The 15,666-nt window shown below is 60.0% G+C and overlaps 1 protein-coding gene across 1 annotated transcript in view; it reads left to right on the top strand.

Annotated features, from left to right (window-relative positions):
* CACNA1F (calcium voltage-gated channel subunit alpha1 F) overlaps positions 1-15,069 on the top strand; it is a gene marked incomplete at its 5' end in the record, with an annotated part of 36,044 nt that extends 20,975 nt beyond the window's left edge. Inside the window, 23 exons of the mRNA XM_075080489.1 lie at positions 5,777-5,884; positions 6,007-6,059; positions 7,247-7,393; positions 7,491-7,692; positions 7,779-7,937; positions 8,027-8,137; positions 8,830-9,111; positions 9,191-9,319; positions 9,410-9,475; positions 9,597-9,688; positions 10,118-10,277; positions 10,529-10,656; positions 10,756-10,852; positions 10,964-11,066; positions 11,191-11,292; positions 11,391-11,521; positions 11,621-11,737; positions 11,818-11,954; positions 12,047-12,184; positions 12,309-12,469; positions 12,595-12,698; positions 12,778-13,038; positions 13,137-15,069. Coding sequence (XP_074936590.1) covers positions 5,777-5,884; positions 6,007-6,059; positions 7,247-7,393; positions 7,491-7,692; positions 7,779-7,937; positions 8,027-8,137; positions 8,830-9,111; positions 9,191-9,319; positions 9,410-9,475; positions 9,597-9,688; positions 10,118-10,277; positions 10,529-10,656; positions 10,756-10,852; positions 10,964-11,066; positions 11,191-11,292; positions 11,391-11,521; positions 11,621-11,737; positions 11,818-11,954; positions 12,047-12,184; positions 12,309-12,469; positions 12,595-12,698; positions 12,778-13,038; positions 13,137-13,385 — 3,237 coding nt within the window. The remainder of the gene's footprint in view (positions 1-5,776; positions 5,885-6,006; positions 6,060-7,246; positions 7,394-7,490; positions 7,693-7,778; positions 7,938-8,026; positions 8,138-8,829; positions 9,112-9,190; positions 9,320-9,409; positions 9,476-9,596; positions 9,689-10,117; positions 10,278-10,528; positions 10,657-10,755; positions 10,853-10,963; positions 11,067-11,190; positions 11,293-11,390; positions 11,522-11,620; positions 11,738-11,817; positions 11,955-12,046; positions 12,185-12,308; positions 12,470-12,594; positions 12,699-12,777; positions 13,039-13,136) is intronic.
* Positions 15,070-15,666: the final 597 nt, after the last annotated feature.

The following is a 15,666-nucleotide window of genomic DNA, read 5'->3' as shown; positions in this document are numbered from 1 at the left end:
TGTCCCAGTGTCCCTGTGTCCCGGTGTCTGCGACGTCTATCTGTCCCTCTATCCACAGCACGTAGTGTCCTGTTGTCCCAGTGTCCCTGTGTCCCAGTGTCCGTGACATCCGTCTGTCCCTCTGTCCACAGCACGTGGGTTCCTGTTCTCCCAGTGTCCTGTGTCCTGGTGTCTGCGACGACCGTCTGTCCCTCTGTCCCCAGCACGTGAACTCCTGTTGTCCCAGTGTCCCTGTGTCCCAGTGTCCGTGACGTCCGTCTCTCCCTCTGTCACCAGCACGTGGGGTCCTATTGTCCCAGTGTCCCTACGTCCCAGTGTCCGTGACGTCCGTCTGTCCCTCTGTTTCCAGCACGTGGTGTCCTATTGTCCCTGTGTCCCGGTGTCTGTGATGTCCGTCTGTCCCTCTGTCCCCAGCACGTGGACTCCTGTTGTCCCAGTGTCCCTGTGTCCCGGTGTCTGCGACGTCCGTCTGTCATACAGTGTACAGCACGTGGGGTCCTGTTGTCCCAGTGTCCCTGTGTCCCGGTTTCTGCGACGTCTATCTGTCCCTCTGTCCACAGCACGTGGGCTCCTGTTGTCCCAGTGTCCCGGTGTCTGCGATGTCCGTCTGTCCTTCTGTCCGCAGCACGTTTGGTCCTGTTTCCCAGTGTCCCTGTGTCCCGGTGTCTGCGACGTCCGTCTGTCCCTCTCTTCCCAGCACCTGGGCTCCTGTTGTCCCAGTGTCCCTGTGTCCCGGGGTCCGTGACGTCCGTCTGTCCCTCTGTCCCTAGCATGAGGGCTCCTGTTGTCCCAGTGTCCCGGTGTCCGTGACGTCCGTCTGTCCTTCTGTCCCCAGCAAGTGGGGTCCTGCTGTCCCAGTGTCCCTGTGTCCCCGTGTCCGTGACGTCCGTCTGTCCTTCTGTCCCAAGCACGAGGGCTCCTGTTGTCCCAGTGTCCCTGTGTACCGGTGTCTGCGACGTGCGTCTGTCCCTCTGTCACCAGCACGTGGGGTCCTGTTGTCCCAGTGTCCCTGTGTCCCGGTGTCCGTGACGTCCATCTGTCCTTCTGTCCCCAGCAAGTGGGGTCCTGTTGTCCCAGTGTCCCTGTGTCCCGGTGTCCGTGACGTCCGTCTGTCCTTCTGTCCCAAGCACGTGGACTCCTGTTGTCCCAGTGTCCCTGTGTCCCGGTGTCTGTGACGTCCATCTGTCCCTCTGTCCCCAGCACGTGGGTTCCTGTTGTCCCAGTGTCCCTGTGTCCCGGTGTCTGCGACGTCCGTCTGTCCCTCTGTCCCCACCAAGTGGGGTCCTGTTCTCTTAGTGTCCCTGTGTCCCGGTGTCCGGGACATCCGTCTGTCCCTCTGTCCCCAGCACGTGGGGTTCCTGTTGTCCCAGTGTCTGCGACATCCGTCTGTCCCTCTTTCCGCACCACGTGGGCTCCTGTTGTCCCAGTGTCCCTGTGTCCTGGTGTCTGCGACGTCCGTCTGTCCCTCTGTCTCCAGCACGTGGTGTCCTATTGTCCCTGTGTCCCTGTGTCCTGGTGTCTGTGATGTCCGTCTGTCCTTCTGTCCCCAGCACGTGGGCTCCTGTTGTCCCAGTGTCCCTGTGTCCCGGTGTCCGCAACGTCCGTCTGTTCCTCTGTCTGCAGCACGTGGACTCCTGTTGTCCCAGTGTCCCTGTGTCCCGATGTCCCCAACGTCCGTCTGTTCCTCTGTCCCTAGCACGTGGGCTCCTGTTCTCCCAGTGTCCCTGTGTCCCGGTGTCTGCGACGTCCCTCTGTCCTTCTGTCCCCAGCACGTGGGCCCTTGTTGTCCCAGTGTCCCTGTGTCCCGATGTCCGTGACGTCTGTCTGTCCCTCTGTCCCCAGCACGTGGACTCCTGTTGTCCCAGTGTCCCTGTGTCCCGGTGTCTGCGACATCCGTCTGTCCCTCTGTCCCCAGCACGTGGACTCCTGTTGTCCCACTGTCCCTGTGTCCCAGTGTCTGCGACGTCCGTCTGTCCTTCTGTCCCCAGCACTTGGGGTCCTGTTGTCCCAGTGTCCCTGTGTCCCGGTGTCTGTGACGTCCGTCTGTCCCTCTGTCCCCAGCACTAGGGGTCCTGTTGTCCCAGTGTCCCTGTGTCCCGGTGTCCGTGATGTCCGTCTGTCTCTCTGTCTGCAGCACGTGGGGTCCTGTTGTCCCAGTGTCCCTGTGTCCCGGTGTCTGCGACGTCTGTCTGTCCCTCTGTCCCCAGCACGTGGACTCCTGTTGTCCCAGTGTTCCTGTGTCCCGTTGTCTGCGACATCCGTTTGTCCCTCTGGCTGCAGCACGTAGTGTCCTGTTGTCCCAGTGTCCCTGTGTCCCAGTGTCTGCGACGTCCGTCTGTCCCTCTGTCCACAGCACGTGAGTTCCTATTGTCCCAGTGTCCCTGTGTCCCGGTGTCCGCGACGTCCGTCTGTCCCTCTGTCCCAAGCACGAGGGCTGCTCTTGTCCCAGTGTCCCTGTGTCCCGGTGTCTGTGACGTCCATCTGTCCCTCTGTCCCCAGCACGTGGACTCCTGTTGTCCCAGTGTCCCTGTGTCCTGGTGTCCGCAACGTCCGTCTGTCCCTCTGTCCACGGCACGTGGGCTCCTGTTGTCCCAGTGTCCCTGCGTCCCAGTGTCTGCGACATCCATCTGTCCCTCTGTCCCCAGCACATGGGTTCCTCTAGTCGCAGTGTCCCTGTGTCCCGGTGTCCGCGACGTCCGTCTGTCCCTCTGTCCCTAGCATGAGGGCTCCTGTTGTCCCAGTGTCCCTGTGTCCCGGTGTCCGTGACGTCCGTCTGTCCTTCTGTCCCAAGCACGAGGGCTCCTGTTGTCCCAGTGTCCCTGTGTCCCGGTGTCTGCGACGTGCGTCTGTCCCTCTGTCCCCAGCACGTGGGGTCCTGTTGTCCCAGTGTCGCTGTGTCCCGGTGTCCGTGACGTCCGTCTGTCATTCTGTCTACAGCACGTGGGCTCCTGTTGTCCCAGTGTCCCTGTGTCCCGGTGTCCGTGACGTCCGTCTGTCCTTCTGTCCCAAGCACGTGGGGTCCTGTTGTCCCAGTGTCCCTGTGTCCCGGTGTCTGTGACGTCCATCTGTCCCTCTGTCCCCAGCACGTGGGTTCCTGTTGTCCCAGTGTCCCTGTGTCCCGGTGTCTGCGACGTCCGTCTGTCCCTCTGTCCCCACCAAGTGGGGTCCTGTTCTCTTAGTGTCCCTGTGTCCCGGTGTCCGGGACATCCGTCTGTCCCTCTGTCCCCAGCACGTGTGGTTCCTGTTGTCCCAGTGTCTGCGACATCCGTCTGTCCCTCTTTCCGCACCACGTCGGCTCCTGTTGTCCCAGTGTCCCTGTGTCCTGGTGTCTGCGACGTCCGTCTGTCCCTCTGTCTCCAGCACGTGGTGTCCTGTTGTCCCAGTGTCCCTGTGTCCTGGTGTCCGCGACGTCTGTCTGTCCCTCTCTTCCCAGCACCTGGGGTCCTGTTGTCCCAGTGTCCCTGTGTCCTGGTGTCCGCGACGTCTGTCTGTCCCTCTGTCCCCAGCACGTGGGCTCCTGTTGTTGCATTGTCCCTGTGTCCTGGTGTCCGCGACGTCCGTCTGTCCCTCTTTCCCCATCATGTGGGCTCCTGTATTCCCAGTGTCCCTGTGTTCCGGTGTCTGTGACGTCCGTCTGTCCCTCTGTCCCCAGCACGTGGGCTCCTGTTGTCCCAGTGTCCCTGTGTCCCTGTGTCCTGGTGTCCGTCTGTCCCTCTGTCCCCAGCACGTGGGGTCCTGTTGTCGCTGTGTCCCGTTGTCTGCGATATCCGTCTGTCCCTCTGTCCGCAGCACGTGGGGTCCTGTTGTCCCAGTGTCCCTGTGTCCCAGTGTCCGCGACATCCGTCTGTCCCTCTTTCCCCATCATGTGGGCTCCTGTTGTCCCAGTGTCCCTGTGTCCTGGTGTCCGCAACGTCCGTCTGTCCCTCTGTCCACGGCACGTGGGCTCCTGTTGTCCCAGTGTCCCTGTGTCCCAGTGTCTGCGACGTCCGTCTGTCCCTCTGTCCCCAGCACGTGGGGTCCTCTTCTCCCAGTGTCCCAGTGTCCCGATGTCCCCAACGTCCGTCTGTCCCTCTGTCCCCAGCACGTGGGCTCCTGTTCTCCCAGTGTCCCTGTGTCCTGGTGTCTGAGACGTCCGTCTGTGCCTTTGTCTCCAGCACGTGTGCTTCTCTTATCCCAGTAGCCTAGTGGCCCAGTGTCCCCGACGTCCGTCTGTCACTCTGTCCCCGACAGGGTGGCTCTTGTCCCAGTGTCTCTGTGTCCGGGTATCTGCGACATCCGTCTGTCCCTCTGTCCCCAGCACGTGGACTCCTGTTGTCCCAGTGTCCCTGTGTCCCGTTGTCTGTGACGTCTGTCTGTCCCTCTGTCCCCAGCACGAGGGTTCCTGTTGTCCCAGTGTCCCTGTGTCCCGGTGTCTGCGACGTCCATCTGTCCCTCTGTCCGCAGCACGTGGGGTCCTAATGTCCCAGTGTCCCTGTGTCCCGGTGTCTGCGACGTCCGTCTGTCCCTTTGTCACTGGCACGTGGGGTCCTCTTCTCCCAGTGTCCCAGTTTCTGCGATGTCTGTCTGTCCCTCTGTCCCCAGCTCATGCTGTCCTGTTGTCGCAGTGGCACAGTGTCCGCAACGTCCGTCTGTCCTTCTGTCCCCAGCAAGTGGGTTCCTGTTGTCCCAGTGTCCCTGTGTCCCGGTGCCTGCGACATCCGTCTGTCCCTCTGTCCCTAGCACGAGGGCTCCTGTTGTCTCAGTGTCCCTGTGTCCCAGTGTCCGCGACATCCGTCTGTCCCTCTGTCCACAGCACGTGGGCTCCTGTTGTCCCAGTGTCCCTGTGTCCTGGGGTCTCCTTCGTCCGTCTGTCCTTCTGTCCCCATCATGTGGGCTCCTGTTGTCCCAGTGTCCCTGTGTCCCCGACGTCCGTCAGTCGCTCTGTCCACAGCATGTGTGGTGTCCTGTTGTCCCAGTGTCCCTGTGTCCCGGTGTCTGTGACGTCCGTCTGTCCCTCTGTCCACAGCACGTGGGCTCCTGTTGTCCCAGTGTCCCTGTGTCCCGGTGTCCGGGACATCCGTCTGTCCCTCTGTCCCCAGCATGTGCGGTCCTGTTGTCCCAGTGTCCCTGTGTCCTGGTGTCCGCGACGTCCGTTTGTCCCTCTGTCCCCAGCACGTGGACTCCTGTTGTCCCAGTGTCCCTGTGTCCCGGTCTCCGTGACGTCCATCTGTCCCTCTCTTCCCAGCACGTGGGGTCCTGTTGTCCCGGTGTCCCTTTGTCCTGGTGTCTGTGACGTCCGTCTGTCCCTCTTTCCCCATCATGTGGGCTCCTGTTGTCTCAGTGTCCCTGTGTCCCGGTGTCCGCGACGTCTATCCGTCCCTCTGTTCCCAGCACGTGGTGTCCTGGTGTCCCTGTGTCCCAGTGTCCGCAACATCCGTCTGTCCCTCTGTCCCCAGCATGTGGGCTCCTGTTGTCACAGTGTCCCTGTGTCCTGGTGTCTGTGACGTCCATCTGTCCCTCTTCCCCCATCATGTGGGCTCCTGTTGTCCCAGTACCCCAGTGTCCCCGACGTCCATCTGTCCCTCTCTTCCCAGCACGTGGGGTCCTGTTGTCTCAGTGTCCCTGTGTCCCAGTGTCTGGGACATTTGTATGTCCCTCTGTCCCCAGCACGTGCGGTTCTCTTGTCCCAGTTGCGTTGTGTACAGGTGTCCGCGACATCCATCCGTCCCTCTGTCCCCAGCACGTGGTGTCCTGGTGTCCCTGTGTCCGCAACGTCCGTTTGTCCCTCTGTCCCCAGCACGTGGTACAGTGCGTCTTCGTGGCCATCCGCACCATCGGGAACATCATGATCGTGACCACGCTGCTGCAATTCATGTTCGCCTGTATCGGGGTGCAGCTCTTCAAGGTGTGGGGAGGGGCACTCCCACATCCTGGGCGTCCCCTGAAACACCATCAGTGGTTGTGGGTCCCCCCCCCGACCCCCCCCATCGGGGACTGGGGTCCCCCCTGACCCCCCCAATTTCCCAGGGCAAGTTCTACAGTTGCACCGATGAGGCCAAGCACACGCCAGCAGAGTGCAAGTGGGTCCTACCGCCCCGGGGGAGTATGAGTGTGAGTGTGAGTGCCAGTGCGGGCTGGGGGGGTGAGCGAGGGTCGGCAGGGAGTGCGGGATGGGAGGGTGACGGGGGTGTCGGGTGTAGAGACAGCGTGAGTGTGGGCTGTGGGAGTGTAGAGCGAATGTGAGTGTAGGCTGAGTGTGAGAGTAGCTTGAGTGTGAGTGTAGGCTTGAATGTGAGTGCAGGATGAGTGTCGCTTGAGTGTGAGTGTAGCTTGAGTGAGTGTAGGCCTGAATATGAGTGCAGCATTAGTGTCGCTTGAGTGTGAGTGTCGGCTGAGTGTTGGTGCAGGGTGAGAGCAAATGTAGGGTGAGCATGGGTTGAGCTTGAGTGTGGGTCGAGTGTAGGTGGAGCATGAGTGAACTGAATGTAGAAGTTCAGTGTGACTTGAGTGTGAGTGTAGATTGTAGGCTGAGTGTGAGTATAGGCTGCGCGTGAGTGTAGATTGGAGGCTGTGAGTGAAGGCTGAGCATTAATGTAAAGTGACTGTAGATGTGAGTGTAGGCAGAGGATGAGTTATGAGTGTAGCTCGAGTGTCTGTAGATGTGAGTGTAGGCTGAGGGTGAGTAGGGTGAGTGTAACTTGAGTGTGGGTAGGCTGGGTGAGTGTAGGCATGAGGTTAGGCTGAGTATGAGTGTGTGTGGCTTGAGTGAGTGTAGATGCGACTGTCAGCTGAGTGTGACTAGACGCGAGTGTACATTCAGTGTGAGTGCAGGCTGAGTGTAGCTTGAGTGTGGGCGTACCTTGAGCGAGTGTAGGGTAAGTGTAGGGTCACTGTGGATTGAGTGTGAGTGTGGGTTGAGTATAGGCTGTGAGTGTAGGCTGGGTGGGAGTGTGAATATGGGGGTATGAGTAGACGTGAGCGTAGCTTGTGTGGGAGTGTATATGACTGTGGGCTGAGTGTGAGTGTAGGTGCGAGTGTAGCCTGAGGTGAGTGCGAGGGTAGGCCGGGTGTGCGTTCAGGGTGCGTGTACGTGTGCTGTAATCATAGGGTGTGGGCGCCGCGTGAGTGGGGGCTGTGCCTGTGCCCACGTCCCTGGTCCCAGCTGATGGCCCAGCCCGTGGCGCCAGTGCGGCGTCACCCCCTTGGCACGGGTGTCCCCTGCGCGCTGTTCCCCACCCACCCCACCCCACCCCACCCCGTGGCGCAGGGGCACCTTCCTGGTGTATAAGGATGGGGACGTCACCCACCCCTCGGTGCGGGAGCGCCTGTGGCACAACAGCGACTTCAACTTCGACAACGTGCTGGCGGGGATGATGGCGCTCTTCACCGTCTCCACCTTCGAGGGTTGGCCCGCGTGAGTCACCTGGCGGCAGAGGGTGGGGGGAGGCGACACCCCGACGCCTGTGTTGGGTGGCGCCTCGCGGACCACTGCGTCCCCCCCGTCACCCCAGGCTGCTGTACAAGGCCATTGACGCCAACGCCGAGGACCAGGGTCCCATCTACAACTACCGGGTGGAGATCTCCATCTTCTTCATCATCTACATCATCGTCATCGCCTTCTTCATGATGAACATCTTCGTCGGCTTCGTCATCATCACCTTCCGGGCGCAGGGGGAGAGCGAGTACCGCAACTGCGAGCTGGACAAGAACCAGGTGACTGGGGAGCACCGCGATGTCCCCCCGTCCCCCCGCGTGCGGTGTCGTCCCCTGCGGCAGCTGGCTGTGCCTGCTCCCCACAGCGGCAGTGCGTGGAGTACGCCCTGAAGGCACAGCCGCTGCGACGCTACATCCCCAAGAACCGCAGCCAGTACCGCGTCTGGGCCATGGTCAACTCCACCGCCTTTGAGTACATCATGTTTGTCCTCATCCTCCTCAACACCATCGCTCTGGCTGTCCAGGTGGGGCGGGGTGGGGCGGACACCCTGACAGGACACTCGGGGACCTGGGGGGACAGTCAAGGACTCCCCCCTTTCCCCCCTTCCCAAAGCACTATGAGCAGTCCAAGCCCTTCAACTATGTGATGGACCTGCTCAACATGGTGTTCACGGGGCTCTTCACCGTTGAGATGGTGCTCAAGATCATCGCCTTCAAGCCCCGGGTAGGCCCGGGCGACGCTGGGGAGGTGGTGTCGCACGGGGAGGTGTTGTCACACAGGGAGAGGTGGTGTCACACGGGGGGGGGGGTGTCACATGAGCAGGGGCGGTGTTGCACGGGGAGGGGCGTGTCGTTGCACAGGGAGGGGTGTCATCGCATGGGGGGGGGATCATCACACAAGGAGGGGGTGTCGTCACACGAGGAGGGGGGTGTCGTCACACAGGGAGGCAGTGTCACATGAGGAGGGATGTTGTCACACAGGGAGGGGTGTTATCCCACAAGGAGGAGTGTCGTCACACGGGGAGGCGGTGTCACATAAGGAGGGGTGCTGTTACATGGGGAGGGGGGTGTTGTCATATGAGGAGGGGTGTTGTCACACGAGGAGGGGTGTTGTCACATGAGGAGGGGTGTCGTCACACCGGGAGGCGGTGTCGCACGAGAAAGGGTGTTGTTACACGGGGAGGGGGGGTGTTGTCACACGGGGGGGGGGGGATGTCACATAAGCGGGGCGGTGCTGCACAGGGAGGGGTGTCATCGCATGGGGAGGGGTGTCGTCACGCGAGGAGTAGTGTCGTCACACAGGGAGGGGTGTCGTCACACTGGGAGGCAGTGTCGCACAAGGAGGGGTGTTGTTACACGGGGAAGGGGGTGTTGTCACACGGGGTGGGGGACCCTCACCACCCGCCCTGTCCGCAGCACTACTTCTGCGACGCCTGGAACACCTTTGACGCCCTCATCGTGGTGGGCAGTGTGGTGGACATCGCCGTCACCGAGGTCAACGTGAGTCACCCCCTTTTCCCCGGGGGGGGTCCCCTGGATCTGGGGAGGTTTGGGGGGGGTGGTCCCGGATGCCTGGGTCTGTCCCCCCACCTCCTTTCGCCGTGTCTGTGGTCCTCACCTCCATCTGTCCATCTCCATCCATCTCCATCTGTGGTTCCTCGCGCCTGCGTGCGACAGAACGGGGGTCACGTTGGTGAGGTACGGGGGTGTCCTCTGGGGGGGATGTGGGGTGGCACAGGAGTTTTGGGGTCCCCCTCACCCCACCACCACCCAGCAGAGCTCGGAGGACAGTTCCCGCATCTCCATCACCTTCTTCCGGCTCTTCCGGGTGATGCGGCTGGTGAAGCTGTTGTCCAAGGGCGAGGGTATCCGCACCCTGCTCTGGACCTTTGTCAAGTCCTTCCAGGTGGGACACGGGGGGGACACGGGGGTAGGGGACACGGGGGGGGACATACACACAGCCCCCATGACCCCCCTATTCTCCCCCCCTCCCCAGGCCCTGCCCTACGTCGCCCTCCTCATCGCCATGATCTTCTTCATCTACGCCGTCATTGGCATGCAGGTGAAGGGCCTCGCGCGAGAGCCGCACACGTGCCCCGCCCCGGCGTGTGAGGGTGGGGGGTGGCGGTGGCTCCGCAAGCCCCCAGCCCTGCTCAGTGTGGCCGTGTCCCCCCCCAACCCAGACCTTCGGGAAGGTGGCGCTGCAGGACGGGACCCAGATCAACCGCAACAACAACTTCCAGACCTTCCCCCAGGCTGTGCTGCTGCTCTTCAGGTGGGGGCGGGGGAGGCCCTATGGGATCTGCAGGGAGGTCTCCGGGCTCCCTATAGGATCCAGGTGGTGGCCTCTGAGGTCCCTGCGGGGTCCCTATTGGATCTGGCTGGGGGGCGGTGTCCCTTCAGGGTCTTTACTGGTGTCCCTCCAGCACCCCCTTGGGGGCTGTGGGTTACTGCACGGTTCCTATAGAATTCCTATAGGGTCCCTGGGTGGTCTGTGGCCTCCCCACAGAGTCCCTATGGCACCCGCGGTGTTCCTATAGGGCTCTCCTGTGAGCGCTATAGGGTGCCTGTACCACATCCATAGGGAACGCCTGGCCGGAGCCAACACCAGAGGTTGCAGCAGGGGTGGGGGGGATGTTCTGTGGGGACTCTATAGGGTCCGGAGGACCCCTATAGGGCAGCACTGGGGGTGTGTGGGGCGCAGGTGTGCCACGGGGGAGGCTTGGCAGGAGATCATGCTGGCCAGCCTGCCGGGCAAGCGCTGCGACCCGGAGTCAGACGCGGAGCCGGGCGAGGAGTTCACCTGCGGCAGCAACTTCGCCATCGTCTACTTCATCAGTTTCTTTATGCTCTGCGCCTTCCTGGTGAGCCCCACGGCGCCGCTGCCCCACGGCGCCACAGCCTGTGTCCCTGGCAGGGCCTTCAAAACACCGCTTGGCTTCTAGTGACAACAATAGCTTTGCCCCAGAGCAGTAGCCCTGCCCCACAGCAATGCCTCTGCCCCACAGCAATGCCTCTGCCCTACAGCAGTAGCCCTGCCCCACAGCAAGCCCCACTGGGGGGAGGGTCTTCCGACCACCACCCCCAACGGCGCGGCCACCTTCCCCCTCCCCAGATCATCAACCTCTTTGTGGCGGTGATCATGGACAACTTCGACTACCTGACGCGTGACTGGTCTATCCTGGGCCCGCACCACCTTGACGAGTTCAAGCGCGTCTGGTCTGAGTACGACCCCGCCGCCAGGTCTGTCACCGTCACCAACATGCCACGCCTCAATTTGGGGGGGGGGGGGCGTGCAGGGGTCTGACACCCCACCCCCAAACACACACACATACCCGGCAGGGGCCGCATCAAGCACCTGGACGTGGTGACGCTGCTGCGCCGGATCCAGCCCCCGCTGGGTTTTGGGAAGCTGTGTCCCCACCGTGTCGCCTGCAAGGTCAGCCGGCGTCCTCGCGACGGGGGGGGTGGGGGGTGGGGGGTCACCCAGATGCCTGGGTTCACCCCCACGCACACCCCACCCCACCCCCCCCCGTTACCCTGTCCCCAGCGCCTGGTGGCCATGAACATGCCTCTCAACTCGGACGGGACCGTCACCTTCAACGCCACCCTCTTCGCCCTGGTCCGCACCTCCCTCAAGATCAAGACGGAAGGTTGGGAAGTGGCGGGGGGGAGACACCCGGTGGTGTGGGTCACCCCCCCCCCCCGGATGTGTGACAGCAGGGTGACAGGGTGGGGGGCACCCCTCTAAACCGTGTTGTCCCCGTCACCCGCCAGGGAACCTGGACGCGGCCAACAAGGAGCTGCGTGCTGTGGTCAAGAAGATCTGGAAGCGGACGAAGCCCAAGCTGCTGGATGAGGTCATCCCCCCGCCTGAGGGTGAGCGAGGGTCCCCCCACCCTGTTCCCTTTGGGGGAGGAGGGTCACCCCTCGGGGACCCTGGCACCCCGACCCTGCCGCACCCCCTGTCCGCACAGAGGAGGAGGTCACCGTGGGCAAGTTCTACGCCACCTTCCTGATCCAGGACTATTTCCGCAAGTTCCGGCGGCGGAAGGAGCGGGGGATGTTGGGTCCCAACGCCGGGCCCAGCAACGAGTGTGCACTGCAGGTGTGTGTGGGATTCCCCCACCCCCCAAGGGGGTGGGGCTGTGGGGAGGGGTGTGGGGGGGGTGTCTCTGCAGTGACCCCCCACCCCTCCCCACTGCAGGCAGGGCTGCAGACGCTGCAGGCGCTGGGCCCCGAGATGCGCCGGGCCCTGAGCTGTGACCTGGAGGGTGATGATGAAGGTCCTGCAGCCACTGAGGAGGAGCAGCTGACCTATGCTGTAAGCCCTGCCCCCCGGCCATGCCCAAAGGCCACACTCAAAGATCACACCTGCCAAGCCCCGCCTCCTTCTGCCCGCAGGCCCCCGAGGCGGTGTATGGCTCCGCCCCCAGCCCCCCCCCACTGGGGGAGACCCCCCAGGCCGCCAGCCCTGGCCCCACCGAGGGGGAGGACCCTACGCCCCTGCCCCACATGGTCCCCCATCGCCTCGGTGGCAGGTACGGCGGGGATGGGGGGGACACAGGGACACACCCTGATACTGGGGGTCCCCGTGGGGTGGGGAGGGGGCCAACAGGGGTGCTGTGTGCAGGCAGCACTCGGAGGAGGGGGCGCAGGAAGAGCTGGACCCCCCCGAGGACAGGGAGGAGCCAGGGGGAGAAGCGGGGGACGGCAGCCACGACGAGGAGCTGGAAGGCTCAGCCCCCCGCCACCGCTGGGGTGGGGACAGGTACCGCCATGCCCCTCTAACACCTACAGGGGGAACCCCCCACCTGGGGGGGGTTCCCTGTAATTGGGTTGGGGGGGGATGGGGTCCCATCAGCCCCCTGACGCCTTCACTTCCCCCTCCCCAGGCCACTGGGGCCCATGCCCACCCCACAACCCCCGCGCTGGGCGGGAGAGGGGCGGCGGGGGGGGTCGCTGCCGCTGCCCCCCCGGCACTTCGCCCTCCACAATGGGACCCTCGAAGGGCAGCAGCTCAAGCGGCGCCGGCTCCTGCCCCCCACCCCTGCAGGTAGGGCCGGGGTCTCCAGTGAGACACCCATTCCTCTCCGTTACCAGGGGTGTCTCCCCGACCCCAGAAGGCCCAGCGGGGTGGGGGGGATGCGCGCTCAGCCAGCACCCACCCTCTTTCCCCAGGGCGGAAGCCGTCCTTCACCATCCAGTGCCTGCGGCGCCAGGGCAGCTGCGACGACGAGCCCATCCCAGGCACCTACAACCCCTCGGGCCCTGCCCGGCCTCAGGTACCACCACGTGTGAGATACGCGTGTCCCAACACACACACAAGACATCCTCCTCATCATCATCCTCCTCTCCCTGCAGGGCTACGGCAGCTCTGAGACCTGGCGCCTGGGGGGCTCCTCGCATGCCTGGGCCACCGCCCCCGCTCGCAGCCACGTCCTCTACGCGCCCCTCATCCTGGTTGAGGGGGGGCCGCCGCCGGGAGGAGGAGGAGGAGGGAGCCTTCCCCCGCTGTCACGCTGGTTCCTGGGGGACCGCGGGGCCCCCGGCCCCCTTCGCCTGCGGCCCTGCGGCCCGGGGGACACGCTGGCCCGCGGCTCTGCCGACAGTCTGGTGGAAGCCGTGAGTGTGTTGGGTGGGGTTGGGGGAGACACACGCACAGGATCGGGCCCACCGCACCCACCGAGCCGGTGTCCACTCCCACCCCACCCCACCCACAGGTGCTCATCTCGGAGGGGTTGGGGTTGTTTGCCCGGGACCCCAAGTTCGTCGCCGTGGCCAAACGAGAGATCGCCGACGCCTGCGATATGACGATGGACGAGATGGAAAGCGCGGCGGCCGACCTGCTGACCCGGCGGCGGCCCACGCCGCCGCCCGCAGCCCCCGCCCTCTACAGCGACGAGGAGCCGCTGCGCCCGCCGGCCGAGGAGGAGCTGGCCGACGAGATGGCCTGTGTGGGCGGGCTCTAGCGCCGCCCCGCGGGCACGCGCCGGGGGCGGGGCGGGCCGAGGAGGCGGGGCGGGCCGAGGAGGCGGGAAAACGCGGGGCGGGGGGGGGTGTCCTCCAAAAAAGGTGGGTTTGCTCAGAAACGAGGTTTTTGCATCAAAAAAATGGGAGAGTTTCACCTCAGGAAAAGGAGTTTTCCTCAAAAAGGAGGGGTTTGCCTCAAAAAAAAAAGTGGGGTTTTTTTTTTTGAGAAAAAGGGGTTTACCTCAAAATTTTCCTAAAAAAAGGAGTTTTACCTCAAAAAAAGGTGAGGTTTCACCTCAGAAAAAGGAGGGGTTTCACTTCAAAATAAAAAGAAAACACAAAAGGAGGGGTTTACATCAAAAAAAGGAGGGGTTCACCTCAAAAAAGTTTTCCTCAAAAAAATAGCGGATTTGCATCAAAAAGAGGGTTTCACCTCAGAAAAAAGAGTTTCACATGAAAAAAAAAAGAGTTTTGCTCAAAAAAAAGGAGGGGTTTCCTTCAAAATTTTCCTCAGAAAAGGAGTGGTTTCCTTCAAAGGTGAGGGTTTCAACATTTAAAAAAAAAAAAAAGGGAGGGTTTTACCTCAAAAACAAGAGAAATCTTCCTCAAAAAAAAAGGGGGTTATCTCAAAAAAGAGAGGGTTTTACCTCAGAAAAGGAGGGTTTCACTCAAAAAAAAGGAGTTTTCCTCAAAAACAAGGAGAGTTTCACCTCAAAGGAATTTTTCTCGAAAAAGGGAGGGTTTACCTCACAAAAGGGAGCGTTTCACTTCAGAAAAAGATTTCCTCAAAAAGAGGTGGGATTTTCCTCAAAAAAAGTTTTCCTCAAAACAGGAGGGCTTTACCTCAAAAAAAAAAAAAAAAAGGGAGGGTTCTACCTTAAAAAAGGAGAGCTTCATCTCAAAAAAAAAACATTTCACTTCCAAAAAAAGGAGGGTTTCACCTTAAAAAAAAAAAAAAAGTGGTGGGATTTTTCCTCAAAAAAAGGAGGCTTTACCAAAAAAAAAACCAAAACACCAAAACAGGGAGGGTGGAGGAATTTTTTTCAAAAGTAAGAGTTTCACCTCAAAAAAAAGGAGAAAAGGGGGGGGAGTGTCCTCAAAAACAGGGATGGATTTTTTTCCTCAAAAAAAAGAGAGTGGTTTTTTTCCCCTCAGGAAAAAGAGGTATTAATTTCAAAAAAGAAGGGTGTTCCCTAAACAGTTTTTCCTCAGAAAAATGGGTTTCTCTCAACAAAGAAGTTTTACTTCAGGAAAACAGATGTTTACTGGGTGGGTGGATGTGGGGGTGTTTCCTCAATTAAGTTTTTTTTTTTCCCTCAAAAAAAAGAAGGGTTTCACCAAAAAATAATAAAAAAAGGAATTTCACCTCAAGAAAAAGAGGGTTTCACCTAAAAAAAGAAAGTAGGGGTTGTTCCTCAAAAGAGGAGGGATTTGCCTCGAAACAAGAAAAAAGGGGTGTTTCCTCAAAAAAAAAGGGTTTTTCCTCATTTAAAAAAAAAAAAAAGTTTATTCTTCAGGAGAAGAGGTTTAGGGGTTTTAACTCAGGAAATGTTCACCTCGGGGAGCTGCTGTTTACCTCAAAAAAAGTTTATTTTCCCTCAGGAAAAGGGATATTCACTTCAAAAAAGGAGGGTTCCCCTTTAAAAAAAAAATTAAAACAACATTTTCCTCAAAAAAGGGGGGTTTCTCTCAAAAAATGAGAGTTTTTACCTCAGGAAAAGATATATTTATCGGGGGGGGGGGGGCGTGGGGGGGTGGGAGATGGGGTGTCCTCAAAAAAAGGAGGGTTTTTTCCTCAAAAAAAGGGATATTTACCTAAGGTGAATTTTACATGAGGAAAAATTGTTTTTAACCTCAGAAAAGGTAAATTTTACCTCACAGAAGGAGGGTTTACCTCAAGAAACACAGATTTGCCTCCAGAAAGGATCACTGACCTCAATGAGGGTGATTTTACCTCATGGTTTTACCTCCAGAAAAAGGTTTTTTTTTTTTCCCCCCCTCCATCTCAGAAACTGTCAATTTTACATAACGGAAGAGGGGTTTACTGCAGGAAAAAAGATCTTTTTTCTTTTTATCTTAGGAAGGCAGTTTTTACCTCAGGAAAGGTAAATTTTTACCTCACAGAGGCAGGTTTTACTGCACGAAAGGGGTGTTTCTACCTCAGGGAGGAAGGATTTACCTCAGGAAAAGGAAATTTTACCTCACACGTTTTTACCTCAGGAAAAAGGATTGTTTTTCGCCTCAGGGAGGAGCATTTTACCTCAGAAATGCGGATTTTTA

This window comes from Phalacrocorax aristotelis, unplaced genomic scaffold (assembly GCF_949628215.1).
Source record: "Phalacrocorax aristotelis unplaced genomic scaffold, bGulAri2.1 scaffold_221, whole genome shotgun sequence".
Taxonomy (NCBI): domain Eukaryota; kingdom Metazoa; phylum Chordata; class Aves; order Suliformes; family Phalacrocoracidae; genus Phalacrocorax; species Phalacrocorax aristotelis.
Note: the sequence above shows the minus strand (reverse complement) of the source record. Positions and strands in the feature narration are given on the sequence as shown.